This window comes from Aspergillus heteromorphus (assembly GCF_003184545.1).
Source record: "Aspergillus heteromorphus CBS 117.55 chromosome Unknown BO70scaffold_49, whole genome shotgun sequence".
In the NCBI taxonomy this organism is placed as follows: Eukaryota; Fungi; Ascomycota; class Eurotiomycetes; order Eurotiales; family Aspergillaceae; genus Aspergillus; species Aspergillus heteromorphus.
In genome coordinates, this window is record NW_020290454.1 from 81216 (window position 1) to 102272 (window position 21057).

General features: G+C 51.7%; 9 protein-coding genes across 9 annotated transcripts; 7 read left to right on the forward strand and 2 right to left on the reverse strand.

The window, feature by feature from the left end:
* Positions 1-424: 424 nt before the first annotated feature.
* BO70DRAFT_366662 (histidinol-phosphate transaminase) lies at positions 425-2053 on the forward strand. Its single transcript, XM_025544390.1, has 3 exons — positions 425-547; positions 617-790; positions 902-2053. Exons 1-3 carry the CDS (start codon positions 462-464, stop codon positions 1908-1910), a joined length of 1269 nt encoding a protein of 422 aa, XP_025394605.1. The 5' UTR covers positions 425-461; the 3' UTR covers positions 1911-2053.
* A 2370-nt stretch (positions 2054-4423) lies between these two features.
* BO70DRAFT_176561 (putative integral membrane protein Pth11-like) lies at positions 4424-6508 on the forward strand. Its single transcript, XM_025538404.1, has one exon. It carries the CDS (start codon positions 4749-4751, stop codon positions 6267-6269), a length of 1521 nt encoding a protein of 506 aa, XP_025394606.1. The 5' UTR covers positions 4424-4748; the 3' UTR covers positions 6270-6508.
* A 763-nt stretch (positions 6509-7271) lies between these two features.
* Positions 7272-8617, reverse strand: BO70DRAFT_366665 (DNA-directed RNA polymerase core subunit RPB5). Its single transcript, XM_025544391.1, has 3 exons — positions 8377-8617; positions 8218-8300; positions 7272-8147 (listed from the first exon to the last, which is right to left on the reverse strand). Exons 1-3 carry the CDS (start codon positions 8473-8475, stop codon positions 7622-7624), a joined length of 708 nt encoding a protein of 235 aa, XP_025394607.1. The 5' UTR covers positions 8476-8617; the 3' UTR covers positions 7272-7621.
* Positions 8618-8900: 283 nt separating this feature from the next.
* On the forward strand, positions 8901-10704 carry bfr1 (putative nuclear segregation protein (Bfr1); the record flags this gene model as incomplete). The annotated part of the gene is made up of 3 exons (XM_025544997.1): positions 8901-9029; positions 9254-10432; positions 10486-10704. 3 exons carry the CDS (start codon positions 8901-8903, stop codon positions 10702-10704), a joined length of 1527 nt encoding a protein of 508 aa, XP_025394608.1.
* A 1244-nt stretch (positions 10705-11948) lies between these two features.
* BO70DRAFT_176671 (uncharacterized protein) lies at positions 11949-12587 on the forward strand. The gene is made up of 2 exons (XM_025538406.1): positions 11949-12424; positions 12493-12587. The coding sequence occupies exon 1, from the start codon at positions 12079-12081 to the stop codon at positions 12319-12321; it is 243 nt and encodes an 80-aa protein (XP_025394609.1). The 5' UTR covers positions 11949-12078; the 3' UTR covers positions 12322-12424; positions 12493-12587.
* Positions 12588-13320: 733 nt separating this feature from the next.
* On the reverse strand, positions 13321-15116 carry BO70DRAFT_276931 (transient receptor potential ion channel family protein; the record flags this gene model as incomplete). Its single annotated transcript, XM_025538993.1, has 2 exons — positions 13321-14687; positions 14744-15116. Coding segments are annotated over 2 exons (1740 nt in total), but the record flags the coding sequence as incomplete, so codon positions are not given.
* Positions 15117-17365: 2249 nt separating this feature from the next.
* On the forward strand, positions 17366-17668 carry BO70DRAFT_261055 (uncharacterized protein; the record flags this gene model as incomplete). The annotated part of the gene is made up of 2 exons (XM_025538916.1): positions 17366-17518; positions 17579-17668. Coding segments are annotated over 2 exons (243 nt in total), but the record flags the coding sequence as incomplete, so codon positions are not given.
* A 17-nt stretch (positions 17669-17685) lies between these two features.
* BO70DRAFT_258574 (uncharacterized protein) lies at positions 17686-17841 on the forward strand (the record flags this gene model as incomplete). Its single annotated transcript, XM_025538883.1, has 1 exon — positions 17686-17841. A coding segment is annotated over one exon (156 nt), but the record flags the coding sequence as incomplete, so codon positions are not given.
* Positions 17842-19043: 1202 nt separating this feature from the next.
* BO70DRAFT_419645 (uncharacterized protein) lies at positions 19044-20295 on the forward strand (the record flags this gene model as incomplete). Its single annotated transcript, XM_025547485.1, has 1 exon — positions 19044-20295. One exon carries the CDS (start codon positions 19044-19046, stop codon positions 19986-19988), a length of 945 nt encoding a protein of 314 aa, XP_025394613.1. The 3' UTR covers positions 19989-20295.
* Positions 20296-21057: the final 762 nt, after the last annotated feature.

Sequence of the window (21057 nt, forward strand, 5' to 3'; positions counted from 1 at the left end):
GTTTGTTATCGGACATGTCTGGGGACACCGTCAAGGGTGGTGGTGGTGGCCTGTCAGACCTCCCATATCATTCTCCCGATTTCCACTATTTAAGTAGTTGGAAGTTAGTAGAGTTACTCGGCATGCCATCCGAGGTCCTTAAGGATGCCGGAGGGTCGAGGAGACATTATACAGGCCCGCCGCAGGTGATTCTGATTCCTAGGGAGCCCTCCCCCCAGATTTTACAGAACACCTTCGAATTGAAGCGCTGCCCTATATATTCCTCAGTCAGGCATGCGGGCCTTTCAACCACAATAGCCTTCCTTAATGCGCCCCTCACCCAGGTCCTGGCCGTGTCGTGTATACGTGAGTCACTCCCGCCGCCGACACCGGTTCCGCCGACTTCCCCGCCACCCACCGGCTTCTTCCCCACCATTCTCTTTCACTTCAACACCCCAATTCCCCCCTCAATTTGCGACAAAATGGCCTCACGAACCTCCCCCTTCGATCTCTCCACATGCGCGCGCCCCAATATCCTCAAATTGCAACCCTACCGTTGCGCCAGAGAGTGTGTCTGCCCCGGCGTCTTCCCCGGCGTCTTCCCCGACTCCTTGTGACGAAAGGACTAACGAATCAGTGACTACAAAGATGACGGGACGAACATTCTGCTCGACGCCAACGAGAACGCCTACGGCCCGGGTCTGGCTCTGAACGAGCAGGGTGCGCTACAGGAGTCTACAGTGACGGGGACTTCGACGGGATCTTCGAAACCAGAAATTGATCTCTTGGGTCTGAACCGTTATCCGGATCCGTAAGTTGGCCGCGGTCTCCCCTCGCCGCTTCACCACCACCACTCCCCGGATCGCGTCGGTTCAATTGTGTTATATCACCGATAGCTAATGGATAACGTCGTTGGATAAAGTCACCAGGTCGAGCTGAAGAAGCTGTTCTGCAAACTGCGCAACACCCACACTCACACCCAGAAGGTCCTCGGACCGGAGAACCTCTTCTGTGGAGTCGGATCGGACGAGGCCATCGACGCACTTTTGAGATGTTTCTGCGCCCCCGGCAAAGATAAGATCCTCACGTGTCCGCCTACGTACGGCATGTACGGGGTGAGCGCGCAGGTGAACGATATCGAGATTGTGAAGGTGCCACTGGACGTGGACAATGGGTTCCAGCTGCAGCCGGAGAAGATCAACGAGACGCTCGCGGCGGACCCCTCCATCAAGATGGTGTATATCTGCTCGCCTGGTAACCCTACCGCGAGCCTGATCAAGAAGTCCGATATCCAGAAGGTGCTGGAGCACCCGACGTGGAACGGCGTGGTGATCGTGGACGAGGCGTACATCGACTTTGCTCCGGAGGGTTCGAGTCTCGCGGAATGGGTCAATGACTGGCCGAACCTGGTCGTTATGCAGACGCTGAGCAAGGCCTTTGGTCTGGCCGGTATCCGTCTGGGCGTTGCTTTCACGAGCCCCCCGATCGCGACCCTCCTCAACAGCCTCAAGGCACCTTATAACATCTCCAGCCCGACCAGCGCGCTCGCCACGGCGGCGCTCTCGCCCACCAACACGGCGGTTATGAGGAAGTACCGGGACCAGATCATCGCGCAGCGCGAGCGGCTGGTGCAGGAGCTGCCTAAGATCCCGGGTGTCGGCCGGTTCCTCGGCGGTCAAGAGGCCAACTTCCTCCTGGTTGAGCTACTCGATAAGCCGGCCACGGAGGGCGGGAAGGCCAGCAATGTGACGGCGCTGGCGACCTACGAGGCCATGGCGGAGAAGAGAGGCGTCGTGGTGCGGTTCCGCGGTAAGGAGTACGGCTGCGAGGGCTGCCTGCGGATTACTGTGGGAACGGAGCAGGAGGTGACTCGGTTCTTGCAGGAGCTGCGGGGGGTGCTGCAAGCTATCCTCGCCGGGGAGGACGTTTAGACCTCCAGGGATCGAGTCAGTCAGCACACTAGGCTTATCTCTCTCGCGAGTCTAGACTCGCCTGGACCTTTGATTTGTACATTTTCAGCACTGGGTAATTTAGACTTCCTCCTTAGAACACAGACAATAATAAAAGTCGAAACAAAGCATCCATGTATCCGGGAGAGGGGGGAGGGGTTGGAGGGATGGGATGAAGGGAATGGGGGGATGACTTCGGCGTTTGCATGGCATGAGACCTGGTTGTTTGCTTCCGACGCCGTACATATTCCCTTTCCCCTGCGTTGGAGTTCGTAGGATTCTCATCTCACTTGCATATGGGCGCACCGCACTCGGCATTGATCGGTCGGGAGCCGACAGATAACCCAGTGGGTATGTAGGCAAGTAAGCTGCCCTTCGTACAGTCAAGCCAGCGATGAAGCCGGCTCCGACCGCAGCGGATGGCTTATCTACCTCTGTGTGTACGGAGTACAGAGTTCGAGGGAATCCATGCGCCGGTCATCCATGGGCGAGGCGCCACGACCAAGGAACATGCGAATCAGGTCGCGACGGAGATAAGCCTTGTACTGTAGGCTGTATGGATGGCGTTGCTTTTTCCTGCTCAGGGTGGAATGCCAATCGGGACAAAGCTCAGAGGTCCTGTTGGTGTGACATGGACCCGACTGGGAGATCGGTCAGTCAGTCAGTCAGTCAGTACTCTATAGTCACTCGGTGAGTGAGTGAGTGAATGAATGATGAGTGCCCGAAGGATCAAAGGATGAATCCATTGTCCACGCCACGTGGAGGATATAGCATCAGCACGGTCGTGGGTCGGCGGGAGGAGGGGTAGTGATTGCCCCAGGCAGGTGATCTCCCCCGCGGTGCCAGAATGAGAACAAACAGAGACAGACAGCCGCTGCCTTACCTTCCGGGCGCTTTGGTTAGTCTACTTCGGCCACTCTCCAACTTCACTTCTTTCTCCCCACCCCGTGCACTATACTCTTGTCCTCCTGTGCCCCTGGCCATCCTGTCACTTCGTACCCTGTCTCGTACTCTCTACCTCTACCACCCTACGGCCCCCATAGTAACCCAAGGTTCGTGTGTCCTACCGACTCCATGCCCAGCTGGATCTGGCTAATGTACTCCGTACAGCCCTTGTCAGTTGGGCAAACGCCCTATCAATATCAGCAGCTTATCGGACCCGGCTGTTGCCGTCATCACCACCTGAGGGCATGATTGGCACTCGCCTCGGGGCCATCGACTGATCTTCGGCCTATCGCCATCGCTCTCCCACTCCCAAGTCCTAACCGCAAGGTTAACCCTCGATCGCCCCATTATATTATCCCTCTTTGATGACGTTGTTGGAGGCCTCGAGTCAGCTGCAAATCATGTGGCAAACTCCCTCCCATATCACAAGCAATCTCGTGGGCGCGACGACGGCTTTCGTATCCGTCCAGCCCGCCATCCCAAACCCATTGGCCCATATAAACGCCATCGTTGAACTAGGCACCCGTCATTGTTGTGGATGATTATGATGATGCTGATGATGGATGATTAGCTCTTGGTCCTTGCTCTATCGTCCGCCTCTGGCTGGTCCGCGATCGAGTTATCTTTCCCTTTTTTTTCTCCGGCGCTCACCCCCGTAATTTCATGCACCTGGCCCAAGGGTCAATCGCGCGTGCGCTTTCACAAAGAAAATAGCGCGCCTCCCTCCCTCCTCCGGACGGAGCCCACCGTTCCCAACTGCGCTGTTATCTTTCACTCGACGGCGAAGTTTATCGGACGCCATGACCTTTAGGTCGGTTCCTAGCTTCTTGTACCTTGGCCCTACCATGGGACCTGATATAATATGCTTCGCCGTTATGATTCGGATGGCAAGGGTAGATGCCCCCGTCTGTTATCTCCACCCCACCGTTTGTTGCGCAACCCGATTGCAAAAGGACCGACTCGCGCGCTGGGGACCTGGTTGATATTATAATAACTTGGACGTCAGAACGGCGGTGTACTTGCCCGGTCTCCCTTCACTCGTGCTGATGTACTCACTACACCGGACAGATTGGGACAAGCCCGAAGTATCACCCGGGCGCTGTGAATACACCCTTTTTTCTCTTGCCACTGTGGTCACTGCTGCCACCTTCTCTGTTGAAGTAACAGCCGCTTTCACTGAACGGGAAGTCCCTGTCATCCCCAGCAAGATCAACCGGATCTCCATCCCCACCCGTCTCACAGCTCCTCGATATTATTGATTATCAAAACTCTTTGGCCCTATTTTAAGCTGGCTTCCCCACAGAAGAGACGGATTAGGGCACGTGCCCATCAGCTACAGATCCCCATCTCGGATAATGTGACCGCGCAGAAAGGCACATCCATATCGTCTCCATTGGTTCTGAATCTCGAGCCCGGTACCTCGCACATTACCCTCTGATTCCTGGGATCGCCCTCACTTACTTACTGGCCCCTCTTCGGAGGCGGGTCAGCGGCCATGAGTGTGCAGTGGATGCTCGATCCCCGCGGGCTCTTTTCCGATACTCCGCCAGATGCCCGGACGAAGGAGCAGAACAATCCCACCCTCCTCGTAAGTTGGTGGGCGACTGCTTTCTCCATAGCTATCATCATTGTCCGGGTATGTGGTCGATATATTCGGATCGAACGGTTCTTCCGCGAAGATAAAGTCATGATGGCGAGCATGATCCCGTTATTACTCCGCATGGCATGTGTCCATGTCATACTCATCTGGGGCACCAACAACACCACAATACAGGGATTATCTCCCGAGGATATCCAGCATAGGGTTATTGGCAGCAAGTTGGTGCTCGTGGCGCGTATTTTGTATGCTATCTTGTACGTCGTTATCTCCTTTCCATGGTGGTTCTTCACGGGGCAAGAACTGATGGTCTCGACTCATACAGTATCTGGACGGCCAAGTTCACAGTATGCGAGTTCCTCAAGCGTGTCGCAGGGAAGATTTGGCGACGATCCCTCCGAATATTCCTCAAGTTCCTCTATTACTTCCTTGCATCAACTTTGATCGCGGTGATAATCGCCACTCTCGCCGAGTGTCAGCCATTCGACCATTACTGGCAGGTCGTGCCCGATCCAGGCCCACGATGTCGCCTCGGCTATGCCAACCTGATCACCATGGGCTCCTGCGACGTGATAACCGATTTGCTGCTGGTCTCCTTTCCGATCCCTCTGATCATGATGACCCACATGCCTCTGAAGCGCAAAGTCTTACTCGTCGTCTCGTTCGCCCTCTCTCTCATCCTCGTCGGGATCACATGCTATCGGGTGCCATCGGTCATCTGGCATGATGGATCGCAACAATATCGCTCGCTCGTGGCGTCGCTGGAGATTTTAGCCGCCACGGCAGTTTCCAATGCTGTAATCATCGGCTCCTTTGTTCGCGACAAAGGAGTCAAGAAAGTCAAATTCAAGAAAGCCCTTGGGTCGGCCTCTGTCAGCGAAAGCATGGATCACAGCTCTGTCCGCCGCCAGACCATCACGCACCACCAATGGGGAAGCGACGAAGACCTGGCCGCTGACTTGGGCATGCGGTTAGACCCGGAGATATGCTATTCGGACAGGACCAGCCCTCGCCCTGCGCCTATCGCCATGCCCTTCCATCCCTTGACGGCTCGCACGGGCGCCTTGAACCCCAACTGGTCCTTCAACCAGCGCTCCGCTGCTGGTTCTGGTACTGGTATGGAAGACGACCGCACTTCCACAACAGGCAGTCTTGAAATCAAAGTCAGTCCCCACGAGTACATAGAAACCAACGGATCGCCGCGCAGATCATCCCCAGACCCGGCAGCCATGCTATCATCGCCCAGTCACCTCTCCTTCTTCGACGTCGGCAACCTCTTAACCTCCCCCATGCCCAACAACCACCCCCAACCTCAACCTCTCCAAGATCCAGACCACCACCACCACCAACACAACCGCCACTACAGCGCAGGAAGCCGAGCCCTCCTCCAAGACGTCGGCGGGTTAATCTCCACCCCAGAACTCCCCTCAACCCCAACCCCAACCCCAACCGCCCGCACCTCCCTAGGAACAGGAACAGGAATAGGATATCCCAATCCCAGCCTCACAGTCACAAACTCCCGCCCCTTCTCAACCCCCACTACCCCTCCCGCCCAAGCGGCCTCTACAGCCACCCGCATTCCCATTCCCATACTCACTCCTCCAACCGTCGCCGCGGCTCATCCAGTGTGCATTTCAACGACGCCCCCTCCTCCCCCGTCCCATCCTACCGCTCCCAAGCCGACGTCTCGGCGCCCATCATCGAAGGAAACGAGGTTGAGCTGCAGGATGTGGGTGGGCTGTTGTGGCGACGTTGATCGATCGATCGATCGATCGTTTGTTTTGATTTATTCCCAGTGAATGATTGTTATGTTCTGTATGAATAGACGGCTGGAATTTAATATTACTTTTCCCTTTATTTTTCTCTTTTTTATTTCTCTTTCGTTTCTTTCTTTGGGGGCTGCAGTTGGTCCGTCCGGGCCGCTTGGTCTGCGTGTTGATTGTGGTGAGGTGAGGGTCGGTAGGGTGATGGTTGGGGAATACTATGTTACTGTTACTTTCATTTTCCGTCTCTGTGTGTGTATGTATATTGGTATTTTGGGTTGTGCCGGTAGGATAGGACGGGGTACATCAGCGATGATGTTGGTGTTGGTGTTGGTCAATATTGCTATTGGTTCTGGTATCGGCGATGGTGTTGATTGATATTAGACTGATCAATATTATTTTCTTAAGCTGTCTTCAAGCTGCCAGTCATTTATCCAATAACAAACAATCATCAACATAAAATAGGAAGAAAAAAAGAGCCACACAGACCAGTACCTACCTTCAGGACATCCGTAGATTAAAGTAGCGCATTAAGTACCAGGAAGATAAAGTCAAGGCTTCTCATCTGGCTAAAAGTGGTCGTGGTAGGTCGGTCACCTGACTAAGAGCAGCAACCGTGGATCAATACAGCTACAGACAACATACGTACGGCAGGATCAACGCTGCTGGAAGGCGTGAATATGAATTGTGTGTTTGTTGGATATTCGTTGACTGTGGTATACCGTATAGTTTTCAGGGTTGGGTTGGGTAAGCGGTATGTAAGCGACAAGTACATGTCATCCATGATGTTTCTTGTTCGGATCGGATGATGGACACAAATCACCTGAGGATACAAGCCTAGCTTGGGTTAAAGTAGCCAGGAAGATAGCGGCAGAGTGTACAAAGTCGAACTGCGTTAACATGTACCGCAGTTCTCGGGGTTAGTGGGAAGGTGGGTAGGTAGGTAGGTAGGTAGATAGATAGATAGATAGGGTGTCAACCCCTGCAAGTCAAATGGAAGATCAAAATGGAAAGACATAAGTTAGTAGATACATACACCCGCCGTTAGAAACACATCGAGATTTTTCGCCCTTACGCCATGCTGCCCGATGCCTGTAATTGGACAAGTTTTCTTTTTTCCTCTTTTTAGTCGGCCTCGGCCCCGTCTTGTCCTTCTTTTCGCGCCATGCCGCGCCGCAACTTTCTCTCTCTCGTTATCTCGTTGCTGCGCTCTCGTGTTGTCGGTGTTAGTGAAGGCTGATCGATAGGTCAGATCTTGGCCGCTTGAACGGACCAATAGACCGGACCTGATAACGAATCGTCTTCGCCTTAGGCCAACACCAACACCACCAGACCTCCACCCCGATATCCTCGCTTTCACCCTCACTCTCACCCTGTCCGCGTTGCGATCATATAACCCACCGGTAACTGGCATAGCGACCGGCCGTCTCACTCCGCCGAATGATCTTCACGACCTGGCCACGGCGCAGACCGAGGTATCTCGCGACGGGATCCGACACCTGTATACGGGGCAGCTGCGACTCCTTCAGACGGTAGCGCTCCAACAGACGGGCCTTCTCATCGGGGCTGAGAAGCACGTGCTTGGGGACGAGTTCGTGGCGGGTGATATTGACGAGCAGATCCTGCTCCTGGAAGTGCTCGCAGATGCGGCCGGGCATGCTGCTGAGCAGACGGACAGCGGACGGTGAGATGGGGGTCTGGGTGATGAACACGCCGGTGTGGTAGTTGTTCTCATCGACAAGGTGGTTGAACGTGCGCACTTGCTTGGTGCCGACACCGGTCGCGTCCGGGCAGAATTCAACGTAGATCGTGCCGCAGTCCGGCTGGGGGGATGGGTTCGATTTGCTGGGCAAGGGAGTGTATTTCGCCTGCATGGCTTCCGTGGGGCGGGCGCTGACTTTCATCTTGTTGCGGCTGCGAGGGAGAGCATAATTAGATTGGGTTGGGTGGGGGATTGGGGTGTTTGGCTGTGGGTGGCGCATACTCGGGGTATCCAAGAGGGTCGGAATATTTCTGCTTGAAAACGTGAAGAGGCATCTGCACTTCCTCTTCCGTCACCTCGTAGCCCTGCGGGTTGAGCATGGTTAGCGGTGGGATCGCATGAGGATGGCAGTGAGGTTGGAGAGAGCTGGAGAATGCTTACGCGGTCCAGCAGCATTTCAAAGACCGTCCTCCATGTGCGCCAGAGTCTGGTCATCTCGCGGTCGGCATCCACGGAGGTGGTAGTGTAGTCGTCGTCCATGGCTGGAGGAGGTGACACACCACGGCGCACGGGCAGAGATCGAAGAAATGGGGAACTGCAGGTGATGAGAGCAGGCAGCTCACGCAGAGAAAGTGATCGGGCGCGGGGGACGCGGACGACGAAGCTGGGAGGGCAGGAGGGGGAGAATGAAGCGATGCGATGATGGAAGCAAAAAGCGGTTCTCGAAAAATCGGCGGGCAGCGCTAAAGGCGCCAACGGGTAAGCGCCGCCCAACGCCCAGAAAGGCCAGACCAAGAAAACGAGCACGAGTTTCTGCCTCCAAGCGTCTTCCTCCCCCTCAACCCCCTCCTTCTCCTTGTGCTCCCTCCCCCTTCCCGCTCGTACGAGCTCTCTTTTCCCGGTTGATTTCGGTCAATCGCTCTCTCTGTTGTCGACTGTCTCCTCTGTCGCTTCCCTCTCTCACCATGGCCGCCGAAGCCCAAGCCGCTCCTGTCACGGAGCAGAAGGCCAGACCTACCAAGCCCAATGAGGAGGCCTTCAAGGCCGATCTCGCCCAGGCCGAGAAGGAGCATGCTGCGGTTCAGGAGAAGCTGGTATGTGAGGCTTGTTTGACTTGATTGGCGGCATACCGGGCAATTGCGATTGTTGATATGCGGTGACTTAATTCTCACCTGCTACCGCACCGTGGCCTTTTCTGCCTGACGGCGATTTGGCAGCCTTGCCCCGGATAATTGTCTACCCATGTTCCTGCTGCACCCAATCGCGGAATTATTGTTTGCTATCCGTCGCCGAGTCCAGTCCGCTAACTTTCCCCAAGAACCAAGTTAAGGCCAAGATCGAGGCGGCCAAGCCCAACAACCAGGACTCGCCCGTCGCGAAGAGACAGCAGGAGCTCCGCTCCGAGCTGTCCTCGATCCGTCAGAAGCAGCAGGGTTTCAAGGCCTCCCGGTCCAGCACCCAGGAGAAGCTCAACGCCCTGGACGCTACGCTCAAGGCTCGCATTGCGGAACAGAACACCTCCCGGACACGCATGTCGTTCAAGAACGTCGAGGACCTCGATCGCGAAATCGCCCGCCTCGAGAAGCAGGTCGACTCCGGCACCCTCCGCCTGGTCGATGAGCGCAAGATCCTCACCGACGTCTCCAACTTGCGCAAGCAGCGCAAGAACTTCGCCGGATTGGACGAGGCCCAGAAGGTCATCACCGACCTCAAGACCCAGATCGCTACCCTTAAGAAGACTCTCGACAACCCCGAGGCCAAGGCCCTCAGCGACAAGTACACTGAGATCCAGAAGGAGCTGGATGCCATCAAGGCCGAGCAGGACAGCGCGTTCAAGAACTTGAACGCCCTCCGGGACGAGCGCACCAAGCTGCACGGCGAGCAGCAGAAGAAGTGGACTGCCATCCGTGAGATCAAGGACAACTACTACAAGGGCCGCAAGGCCTACAAGGAGTACGAGGATGAGGCCTGGAAGATCCGCCGTGAGAAGCAGAAGGCCCAGCGCGATGCTTTCGAGCGTGAGAAGCGCAAGAAGGTCGCTGACAAGAAGCTGGAGGAGGCCTCCCGTCTGGCCTACACCGACGAGATCCTTACTGGCCAGGGTCTCATCCGCCACTTCAACCCCGCCTACGACTTTGCCTCTCTGGGTCTGGATGACAAGAAGGACGAGGGCTCCAACTTCCTTGCTGGAGTGGGCCGTACCGTCGACGACTCGAACATCAAGGGCATGAAGGTTCTCAAGAAGGACGACCGTGAGGAGGACTACTTCAGTGGTACTGGCGGAAAGAAGGGCAAGAAGGGCAAGAAGGGTGCCAACGGCAGTGCTGCCCCCGCTCCTGCCGAGACCAAGTTTAACCTGAACGTCGGTGTGATCGAGGACTTTGCCAAGGTCAAGATCGACCCTCCCATGAGCCAGGCCGATGTTCCCGCCGTGATTGAGAAGCTTGCTGCCAAGATCACCGAGTGGAAGAAGAACCAGGCTTCCAAGACTGAGGAGGTGAGATGACTTTTCCCACGCTGTAGACAGCCAATGCTAACGAACTGGTACAGAACATCAAGAAGGCACAGGAAGAGATCGACCGCCTGGAGGCGGAGGAGACCTCCGCTGCTAACGGTGACCGCTCCACCGATGCCGCCAAGAAGCCCGCCGTCAAGAACAGCGGCGTGAACGGCAAGGTCTCCGCCGACGCTGAGCTGAAGCAGGAGAACGACGCTACTGCCGACGTGTCGGAAGAGCTCGAGAAGGCCACCATTGAGGACCAGGCCTAAATCTCCCACCAAGCATAGAGTATTGCATTGCCTTGCATCTGCTTCTTGGTTGCATCAGCGCAAGCTCCTCATGGTTAGATCTGCAAAAGCTAAAGACGAGCATTTTCCCCATCTACTACACCTGCGTGATCTATTGGTTTTGCTATTTGCATCTACGTCACTCCCACATTACCCGTCACTCCCGCCCCGACATGCCAGTTTTGCCTTACGAAGAAGACAGAGACCAGTACTTAGGTATATTGGTTTCTTTCGTGACAGCCGTGCCTCAGGATTGAGTCCGATTGCCACTGTTGTTGCTTAATTTCCTTCTTGTAATTCAGTTAATTTCCCCCTTTCTTTGCTCACCTTACCTTACCCATCTACTCTTTCTCATTTCATGTCTTACCATATCTCCCCTCTCTTCTGTTCCCAGTCCCGAGAAGGAGCGTTCAGTCAGTCAGCGATTGTTTAGCAGCGTGTCGTGTAAGTAACGAATGAGCGATTGGAAAAAGCATGTTGTGCGGGTGGTTGAATGTAGGATGACGATGTGATTTGTAGGATGTATAGAATTCTTCCAAGTTTGGAGTGTATATCATTTAGTCTGTGTATATTGTTGCTTAGTACTAGTGGCCAATAGATAGTACTACGAGGCAATTACCCTGCCTTGGCTATCCACTGAGACCTTTCTATCATAACCAGTGGAAATCCTAAGCCGCGCAGGGGTCGGTTAGGGTATTTCTCAAACGTTCAACATTACCTATATCACGATCGGTCGGGCTATCACCTTCCTTCCGCTTAAGGGGCATGCGTCTCCCTCCTAAGAAGCACTTATAGTATTAGCCAACCCCTCTTTAGGGGTGGTTCGGCAATGCGAACCAAGGTCAACGTCAGAGACCAGGGGAGTGTAGCACACAACGGAAACACAGTCACACAGCATAAAGCCCAACAACTAGATCCTTTCCTTCGTATATAAATGAACAACAACCACGAAAACCTCACTCCTGCCCCCCCCAAACAATGTAAAAAAGATATAAAAATCCAGAAAAATACATACAACAGAAGGGATTCGCTGGTGGTCACCCACCCAACTACTAACCTCCCGGCGTGTGGCTTAAGTACGGCTGAGCGGACGGGAAGCCCTGTTCTCCACACCCTATGGTCGTATGTGTTAGACTCTGGCTAAGAAAGATCCATGTATTGTGTAAGTAGGGGGTTTGGTTGCGGGGTACTCTCGTCGCTTGCAGTTCAGAGTGTATAGTTACATCCTCAAAGTGGTCAGTCCCTTTCTTTAGTCATGAGTTGAAAATCTATAAATCCCAACATCTTGCTGCAGTACCACGGCCGTCGCCCCAAGCAGAACTATGAATCGCAACATCGCGAGACAAACATCTACATATGCGAATCAACCGTTTACAGGTGACTCGAAAGCCAAGGACTCTGCTCCCGCGGCATCGTACCCCAATTCCACGGGACGTTGGAGAATCTAGACCCCAAGGCCTGTCTCCCGCATCTGAGAGGGTAGAAAGTCTCCTTACTGGCATCCGCGAAATACACAAAGCTCGGGTGGAGCATAGTGACATCCATCCTAGGAATATGATGATTGTTGAGGATGATCCCGCGAGAAGCGTTATGGATTGACTTTGATCGGGCGCAGGCGTTTGATATGAATTGTCCGACTGACCGGCAGCGGGGTTGGATGGAGTTTGAATATGATTTGGTTGCTGAGATATGTGATACTATGGTGAGTAATCGGACGTGGTTCTCTGATGTTGTTGGATAGGTGGGATGACTGACTGGGGGTTTTTTTAGGGAGCCGATTCTAAGGAAGGATGTATGAACCATACTAGGCTCTATTATTATTGAATCTTTTATTTTCAAGCGTGATTGGACTGGAGACCAGGGATATGTCAGGGATTTAGAGAGAAATTGAGCTTACGTCTCGGATGATTATCACTGTGTTAAGTTGTTGAGTAGAATAGGATACGTCAGGGCGAAATAGTCAATAAATAGTGTGCATGTAGCAGTCCGGGTGTGTATTTTACGTTCATTGAGAAGGCCATGGACTGACAATACTGCCTCGACTACCTCAACGATGCGTCACATGCTTTATTTGACTTTCAGTATTGATCTATTCTTTGGGTAAATTTATCTTGGCCTCTGCGTGAGAACTGATGTCACTAAACTATCATACCGGGGGTATACAATCCAAACAAGACGTAAAACCTGGGCTACCTCGCAGCCATTGAGACACGCATGCCTAAGTCCAACTCTTCAATTGTAATAGCCAGCTGCTCTCTGCCACGGACTTGCAACGGCAGCATGCTGTGGTTCTTTCGAATAGCCAGAAATGGTGCCAATCCGACAAGGATGTTGTCCAGACACCATTCTAGTCGAGTGATCATGATTTCTAACAGGTTCCTCGAAAAGACCGCCTGATGGAGGCTCCTTGTCAGCGGGAAGGAGCGGCACCGAAGGCTGCAACAAAGCCGACGACGGAATATACTCTCTGCTTCCGGTCGTCCCAATGTGTACGGACGTGGACGGGGTGCGATGGTCCGGTTTGCCTTCATCTATCTCGTTCCCCATGTGTCCGGCCATCGGATTCAGTGACATAGAAGAAGAGAGACGGCGGTGTCCACGAGTCGACGGACCATCTTTTGATCTCATCGCATGCCATGATGCGATGAGCAGGTTGAGGAGTAGGATGATGGCCATGATTGCGTTGTACAAGACGTAAATTACGCCCATAATGCTGGTCATCATCGCTGGCTGGCTGAAGACGCCCGTGAAAACTAAAAGGAAGATAGCGTCGACCATTCGAATCGTGGCAAGAGTGATGCTAAAACGCTTCAACTTCTTGTCCGACCAAGGTCGCAGTCGACATAGTACGATTATCTGCACAACCTCGAGGATCAGTAGGAACACTGCCTGGGCAACCGCCGTCGGCTGGCTCAGGCCAATGACCATCCCTTTGCACAATAGATAGGCCAGGTCTGCGGCCACAAAAAAGGAGGCCGCGCGCCAAGTACTCATAAACAAGAATACCCAGTCACTGGAGTAGAAAGGATTTGAGGAGAAAATGTATGCGACTCTTCTGCGCGAGAGACTGGACTGTTCTTTGGTGAGAAGAACAAACCCTACCGCAGCCGAACCCAGCATTCCAAGCATGAAGAGGAATACTAGCACGGCCAGGATAATCTCTGCACTGGAGTCCTGTTGTTGCATTTCCCAGGGACAGAGAATACACACGGGGAAAAACCCGAGCGATAGGAGTCGAAGGACATTCCGTTTCACAAGCACTCTCCAATCCCTCCGATATGCAGATACAATGTCTCTCCTGAGTTTTCGTCGGATCGCGACTGACTCGTAATATGCTCTGAAAATAGCGAGTAAAAGGAACACAGCAAACACAAAGAAGGCGAAGAAGCTTATTGTCGTCAGGAATATATTGGTTCGTTCGATATTTGCTTGGAATCCGACCCGCTCGATTCCACGCACCGTCGCAATAGAGGAGATGCTTGACTCGGACGCCCTTCTGGCAAACGCACCAGCGATACTGCGCTTCTTCCATCTGGAAAGGTCGGAAAGTGTTGTCGACGGAGTGCCCCCAGTTGCGCGCTGATACCAAGTACAGATCGTCTCCACGGAGCCGACATATATGATTCCCATAGTCCATTGGAAGTTTTGCGTCCAGGATTCCACAATTGGGGGCATGTGCACTGCAACCATACCGAACGAGGCCTGGGTTTGCATGAAACCCAATAGCGGGAGCGTAGCGGCTGCCAACCTGGTTGTGGATGCCGAATGTCCACGAGCGGAAGCCACACCTGAGGCCAATAGACCCAGACCGGCTAGGATCGCCGTGGTCCAGCCCACGCCTTGCTGGTAGACTGTCTTGCCGTTGGAAAGAGCGCCTTCGACACAGGAGATCACCTCACCGGTCTTAGTTGAGCTGACATATACACGGACGGTAATGTCGAGATCCGGAACAAGGTATCCAATACCTATGAATCAGTTATCAGCGCATCTTCTCCGAGTGCAATGTCTCTGTCCGACTTACTGGGAATTTGGCTCACTGTAGACCCAGATAGGATAATACTGGTATGTGCAAGATTGATAGACCCAGCGGACATCGGACAGAAAGCCTTGTAACCTGATTCACATGGATCCAGTGTTGTTGACAATGCCTTGTAGCCGTAGACGAATAGCGAAATTTCCGCGGTGACATTTCCCGAGATCTCAGTAGTTCCATCGAAGCTGATAGAGACAGATCGATTATTGGGCGTAAAGGTCATGCTAAAGTAGGATATAGTCAAATTTGACTTATCCTGGCAGAAACTGAGCGCATTGGACTGGATGAGATAAGTCGCCTGCGTCAACGCCGTCATGAAAAGTATGAAACCAAGTTTGATAAGGACCCATGATAATTTCATAATGGCATGTGATTTGTCTAATTCCCCGTTTAAATGTTAGATCATTGCCCCAAGAAGTAGAGTGTAGGGTGCAATATTATTTCGATTTGGGATGGGCTCACTCAGTGGAGAAGAATACAATTTTTCTTCTTCATGCCCCTTTAAAGGTATTCTGCACAGTCTAGGTTGCACAGGCAAAAGAGTGACAGGAGGTTGATTGAGTAGTGTATTGAAAAGGATGATATAGCTTTTGGCGTACTGGATAGAGCCTTTTATTACTTCAAGACAGTTTCAGTCAGTATAGCAGTCTCTCGCTCCGATGAGCAGACTAAGAACAGGCAGGCGCAGTCTGTTTGAAGCTATGTGTGATGGAACGCTGCGCCACGCTTGATACAAAGAAGAGTGAGATAAACAATTCAAAGTGCCGACTCAGGAGTAATGAGGCTCAACATCGCACACAGCTGATGGGCTCTGGATGTCCCGTGGGATTTGTAACGTAGGAAGATGTCTTCTCATTGATTGACTCTCTGCGAATCTGAAAAAGGTCTGGTTTCGATTTTTTTTTTCGAGTTTTGCTGAATGATCCCAAACGACTGTAATAGTATGTATAGAAGGTCACTGGTCTGTGCCAAACTTCCAATAGACCCTCTTGCTGGCCCGATTTCACTTTGGCTAAAGCCATCGCGCTGCACACAGATGGTAACTGTCGTCTAGGACGTGTTGTGATCTGCCTCCGACCTTGCAGCTGAGAGTTCAGTTAGTTGGGAGACATCGACGCCCATGAGAGTGGTGAGACAGAGAGGCCTGAGGGTTATGTCAATGAAGGCCACTGAATTTCCCCTGCCAAGCGATCCACTCCGCTGGTTACCACAAAGGGAAACCAACAGTCGGGCACTTGCATGGTATTGATAGGCAGCAAAATTTATCATTGTAGAGAGGGTGAAGGCCTTAAATACAATCACCTAATCCCAATGAGTTATATTCACTTCTTAGCCACCAGGGTATCGCGCTTGGCACGTTCGATGTATCTTCCCATGGCGATCTTTTCCACAACACGCCTTTCCGAGAGGCACACATGAGATTAAGTTAAGCAACTCTTGATGTTTCTTAATATGTGCCAATCAAGCCCCTGCCGAGCATCGGTGGATGTTTTGTTCCATCTTGTCCATCACTTCGTCTCAGGGGTCACTAGAGATATGCGGAATGTGATATCGGCGATTCGTTGTCTATATACGCATCCTTGTCGTTCTTCAAACGCAGTGGTGAGAAACGTCGTTTTATAGTTATGAACCCCTCAGGGGGAGAAAAGGGCAATTTGAATAACCTGATATACTTGCAATCAATCAAAATAGGTACCCCCTAAAAAGCTCAGGGGTCAGTAATTGCGCAGACAATACCCAGAACGGAGGAAGATAAACCTCGTCATCCCTCAGCTTGTCAAGAGCATCTGTATCCAGGCATCTGAATCCCAGGTGAGCTTGGAGGCTCAGTCGGCTGTGATCTGTGGGACATAATGTGGATATGCTGCGCCCCAGGAACTTTCTCTGATGATTATCAGGCATCAGCTTAACTCTGCCTCAAATCGACATACTCTTCAGCTCTGGGATAAATTCATAATGTATGTAGCTTCTTGGGGTCAGAATGTTGACAAGAAAGGGATGCAATTAAGGTTCGATTGAGGATAATTTGATGGACTCGATCGCTGGCCTAATTGCACAGTCCGTTGTCCCATTTGCAATGACTGGGTTTTGGAACAGACCTAAGCTGAAGTGGGGTTGGAGCATTATAATAGCAAAGAGTCCAGGTGTCCCTGGCAGTTCTATGGCTGCAATACAAGGATGCAAGACGTCAGGAACTAAAGACACCGTCACTCCAGGAAGAAACCAGGCAGTGAAAGAGAAGAGGGGATGCTGCCTGAACTTTGTTTGCTAGGCAGCCAACCCAGGACAAAACTACTAGATCGAATCTCTCCTCAACTCACTCTTCGCTGAGGTCATGTCTCCCCAAAATCCCCCCCCGAGACCCAGTCTCTCACACCAAGCGAAAAAATTCAAGAAGAGGAGCTTCCATCAGGAAAAAAGATAAAGCCCAAGGAAGATGAACAAGCAGCGAATATTTGCGTTCAGTTGAAGCTGTATTCCCCATCCAAAGCCGTGCGATGGGACCCTCCTGGTGCCTCGCCCCAGTCTTCGCTCAACTACGCCTTGACCATGGAAAGCTCAAAGGACATGGACGAAGACGCTCGTGAAGATTGTTTGAGAGAGCTAGGTATGGAGTCCGACTCTGAAGATCTACCTGAAGATCTTGCAGATTTGATTCCTGACTGGGAAATGTACATTGACCCACATAACGAGTTTAAATGGCTGGAGGCAATTAGCGGAAAGGCCACATACCAGCAGGGCAGCAACTCGGCAGTTGAGCAGGTTGGGGACTGCAGAGCGTTCTTGATCCGAAGGTGGTGGGTTAGAAACACGTTCTGGGAGAATATGGAAGAGCCGGATCATGAAATGGCGGAGCTGGCATTCGACCTCTTTGATCGACTTGGCCGTTTACAATCTCATTTCAAGGAACACACGGAAGAAGGTTCGTCACAAACACAAGTTTCAGGAAAGGTTTCGCCATGCTGTGGAAGCACCTTGCCGCCTCCCTGAGAGAGGATATGCTGCCCTCAGAAGAGAACGTCCTGCGCCTGATTCGAGATAGCAATGAATGGCCGCCACACTGTCGTAATTATATTGAAGCAGGGGGGCGCGTCTCCTCGGCTGCCAGCCTGTTATTCGAGAGAATGATGGAGTTTGGAGAGCTAAATGAGGCAGTCCAAATGGCTGTAAAAGATCTTTCATCTTACAGAAACGATTCAGAGATTGGTATGGCTGGTGCAATGTGTGGTCATGAGCGAATCACCCGGATTAAGTATGTGCCCATCTTCGGCTGATATTTAGCTGATATAACCATTACGTTCATGTGGTCTACCTAGTACTTTAAAGCTGCCAGTGGTGCCTGTATCTTCTATTATTATTATCATGATACTTTACTACTCTTGCAAATATCTACTTAGTTCTCTAGAGCCCAGTTATATTGTCAGCAGGGCTGTGCCTGAGGCTAGCGCCTGCCAGTGAATGACCCCGTGGTGCTTCTCGATTACCTCCCTCTTTACCTATCTTTCTCCTAATGAGACAGAGCAGAGCCATCTATATCACCTTCATCAATCCAACGGACCTATGGTCTCGTTTCCTTGCTGCAAAACTCTGTCAGAGCACGGACTATTAGTGACAGACATTTATGTTATTGGTTATCATAATACTTTACTGTGTGGACTCTATGGAGCCTACGGGCGATGTATCAGGGAGAGGAATCGTGATGGTTGGTTGAGAGGTGATGCTAGTTAGGCTTTGTACAGGAAGAAGAGGCGAACCCAATCACCTAATATGGTCACACAAAGGGCTGCAAGGCTGCTAGTTGGCTCCAACATTTACTCCTACTTTGATATCTTTATGCTTCAAAGCTCGGTAAATATAGTGTATAGTAAATAGATTAATAGACGCCATACTATGTATCCCCCCTGAAGCGCATTCACCAGCTCCTATTAGCATTTGTTCTAGGTATACTGCGGCGAATATATTCAACCGCACCATTATAATGAAAAGAGAGCAAAGAGGTTTACTTAGAACTTACCTACCATAGAGAGACTATCTTACGACAAACATTGTATTGTGGGTCGAAACAGTCAATATCAAGATGGGTTCTTAAAAAAAAAAGTTACATGCACACCCCCGGCTTGCTACCCGCATACAATGCCTGTTATCTATACAGTACTATACACTATCTCCATTCTGCATCGAGTTATTTGCCATGTGCATGCAACAAGACGGGTGTGTACATATAACCGCCCTATAGCATTACTCCACATCAGTAGCTGCATTCAAGCAACTGTTCACCAGCAACAGCATGAAGAAACCAGATTTTTTTGATACTACAATTGGGCACCCATTCTCCTCGCACCATCCCTGTCCCTTGGCAGCAGTTGACAGATCACCGAATGCGGGGCAGCTTGAATCCCGCAACCGTCCCGAACCCATACTTAGCCAAGTGTTGACCTTTTACCTTCGAAGGAAGCCGGTCCCTACAAGCTACCAGCTAAGCTACACTCTCACATTTCACCTCTCACCCAACCCCGCAACAGTCATGGACGACCTCGAAGACATCACCGAAACGCGCCTTCGCGCAGCCCTCAACCTAGGCGAAACACTCCCCGAAATCTGGAACCGAGCTGTCGAGACCGTGCGAGTACAACGCCAAGATGAGGTGCGCGGGTTGATGAAAGACGTGATGATACTGCAAGAGCAGCTCAACGGCGCATGCATCGCTCTTCAACACCGTGATATGGAGATCTACAAGAGGGACAAAGCGTTGGAGGAGGGAATGAATCGCGAGAAGGCGCTGCAGAAGAGGGTCCGCGATGCCGATGCGCAGATGAAGAAAGAGAAACGGCCACGTCCGTCGAAGCCGCCCAGACATCTGAATGAGCTGGAAGTCCTCCTTGCGGATCTGGATGAGCATATGAATAAGCTGAGGAATAAGGGTGGCGAGGCACAGCCAGACGCAATGGAGATGGCCCTCATCCCGCGCACTGAGAAGGGTGGTGATGCGTTCCTTTACCTTGCTGAAGCTCTTCGGACTAGTGATGAAGCTCAGGGCAAAATCGCTCAGCTTCAGGCTGATAGGGAGAAAGATAAGACGAGGATTGATCATCTTGAACGGCAACTGGCGCAGGCTATACAGGACGCGAAGGACGCTGATCAGGATGCGGAAGATGCTGAGGCGATGGCTCGCAGTGAGAGACATCGGAGACGGGAGGCTGAAAGTCTCTTGAAGCGGAGGGGAAGGAGATAAACGCATCAGTCATTACTTCTCACGGCCGAAGATTGTTCCCTGCCTAAATCGAATACGTCCGCAAGTCCTCGAAGCGGACGCGATATTTGGAGACGAAGTACTTTACGAACTCACGATTTTCCTACGCTGCTCATCTCAGTTACTGCATTGCTTACTCTTCTTGTCTTTAATCTTGTTGTTGAGCGTCATGGAATTTCAACTCCCCTGGGACATAAGATCGATAAATTGTCGAAAAGCATTTTCATGTCTGTTGCGAGTTTATTGCATATACGCTGGCGCCGACTCTGAATGGGTTTCTTGATTGAAGTTGACTTTTCTTTTTTCTTTTCGTATCTTCTAGAAACAGAGCACATTCATGATTGTGATTTCTATGCTTTTCTAGTTTTACAGAGGCTGAAGCTCTTTGCACTGGTGGTTGTTGCCTAAGGCAAGCACAGCGAAGCCTTCCTGCTCTACATGTAGAATGACGTTTGTGACTCCACCACATTGATTGTACTAGGGAAACTTCTGCCTCTCAAGCGTCTTACACTCTCAATCTACTTTACAGTTAACAGGGTTCTTGTTTATGTTCAAGGCGGCTAAACCTGGTCCTGTGCGTAGCAACGTATGCTGGACGCGGGCTGTCGACAGCAGTTTAGTGAGCGATTTTCAGGTCACCTACCCGCCCATATAATACGATCTGCGGTGTGAAGAGGCTGCCCGATATTTCTACCAGATTGAATCGATATGAATCTAGAGAAACATGATTGCAAAGCAGTATATGATGTCTAAATGTTGATCTTTACACATCTATATGATATCAGATTACCCGAACGGGTATTGTGACGTCACTTAAACAACGCGTCGAGCCGCGTCGGGAAAGGTAAACATGGCATTTCGGATGAAGAAGTCTTCATCTGAAACTTCCCTTTCAACCACTTCATTCAATCTACCTTGCTCTGACACTGTCTTTAGTAATATATGCCAGCGATGCCTGAGGTTAGCGCTTGCCAGTGACATTTTCCTCCTGGCAAGGCAGTCAGCTAGCCGATCACTCTATCATCAATACAACAATCATAAGACCTTGTTT

Excerpts from the sequence above, each read along its gene's own strand:
- BO70DRAFT_366665 (XM_025544391.1), bottom strand. The coding sequence starts at position 8,475 with ATGGACGACGACTACACTACCACCTCCGTGGATGCCGACCGCGAGATG. Across the intron at positions 8,301-8,376 it reads TTGAAATGCTGCTGGACCGC|GGCTACGAGGTGACGGAAGA; the intron begins GTAAGCATTCTC and ends CTCAACCCGCAG. Across the intron at positions 8,148-8,217 it reads GACCCTCTTGGATACCCCGA|CCGCAACAAGATGAAAGTCA; the intron begins GTATGCGCCACC and ends TCTCCCTCGCAG.
- BO70DRAFT_176671 (XM_025538406.1), top strand. The coding sequence starts at position 12,079 with ATGCGAATCAACCGTTTACAGGTGACTCGAAAGCCAAGGACTCTGCTC.
- BO70DRAFT_366662 (XM_025544390.1), top strand. The coding sequence starts at position 462 with ATGGCCTCACGAACCTCCCCCTTCGATCTCTCCACATGCGCGCGCCCC. Across the intron at positions 548-616 it reads CCCTACCGTTGCGCCAGAGA|TGACTACAAAGATGACGGGA; the intron begins GTGTGTCTGCCC and ends CTAACGAATCAG. Across the intron at positions 791-901 it reads CTGAACCGTTATCCGGATCC|TCACCAGGTCGAGCTGAAGA; the intron begins GTAAGTTGGCCG and ends CGTTGGATAAAG.
- BO70DRAFT_176561 (XM_025538404.1), top strand. The coding sequence starts at position 4,749 with ATGGTGGTTCTTCACGGGGCAAGAACTGATGGTCTCGACTCATACAGT.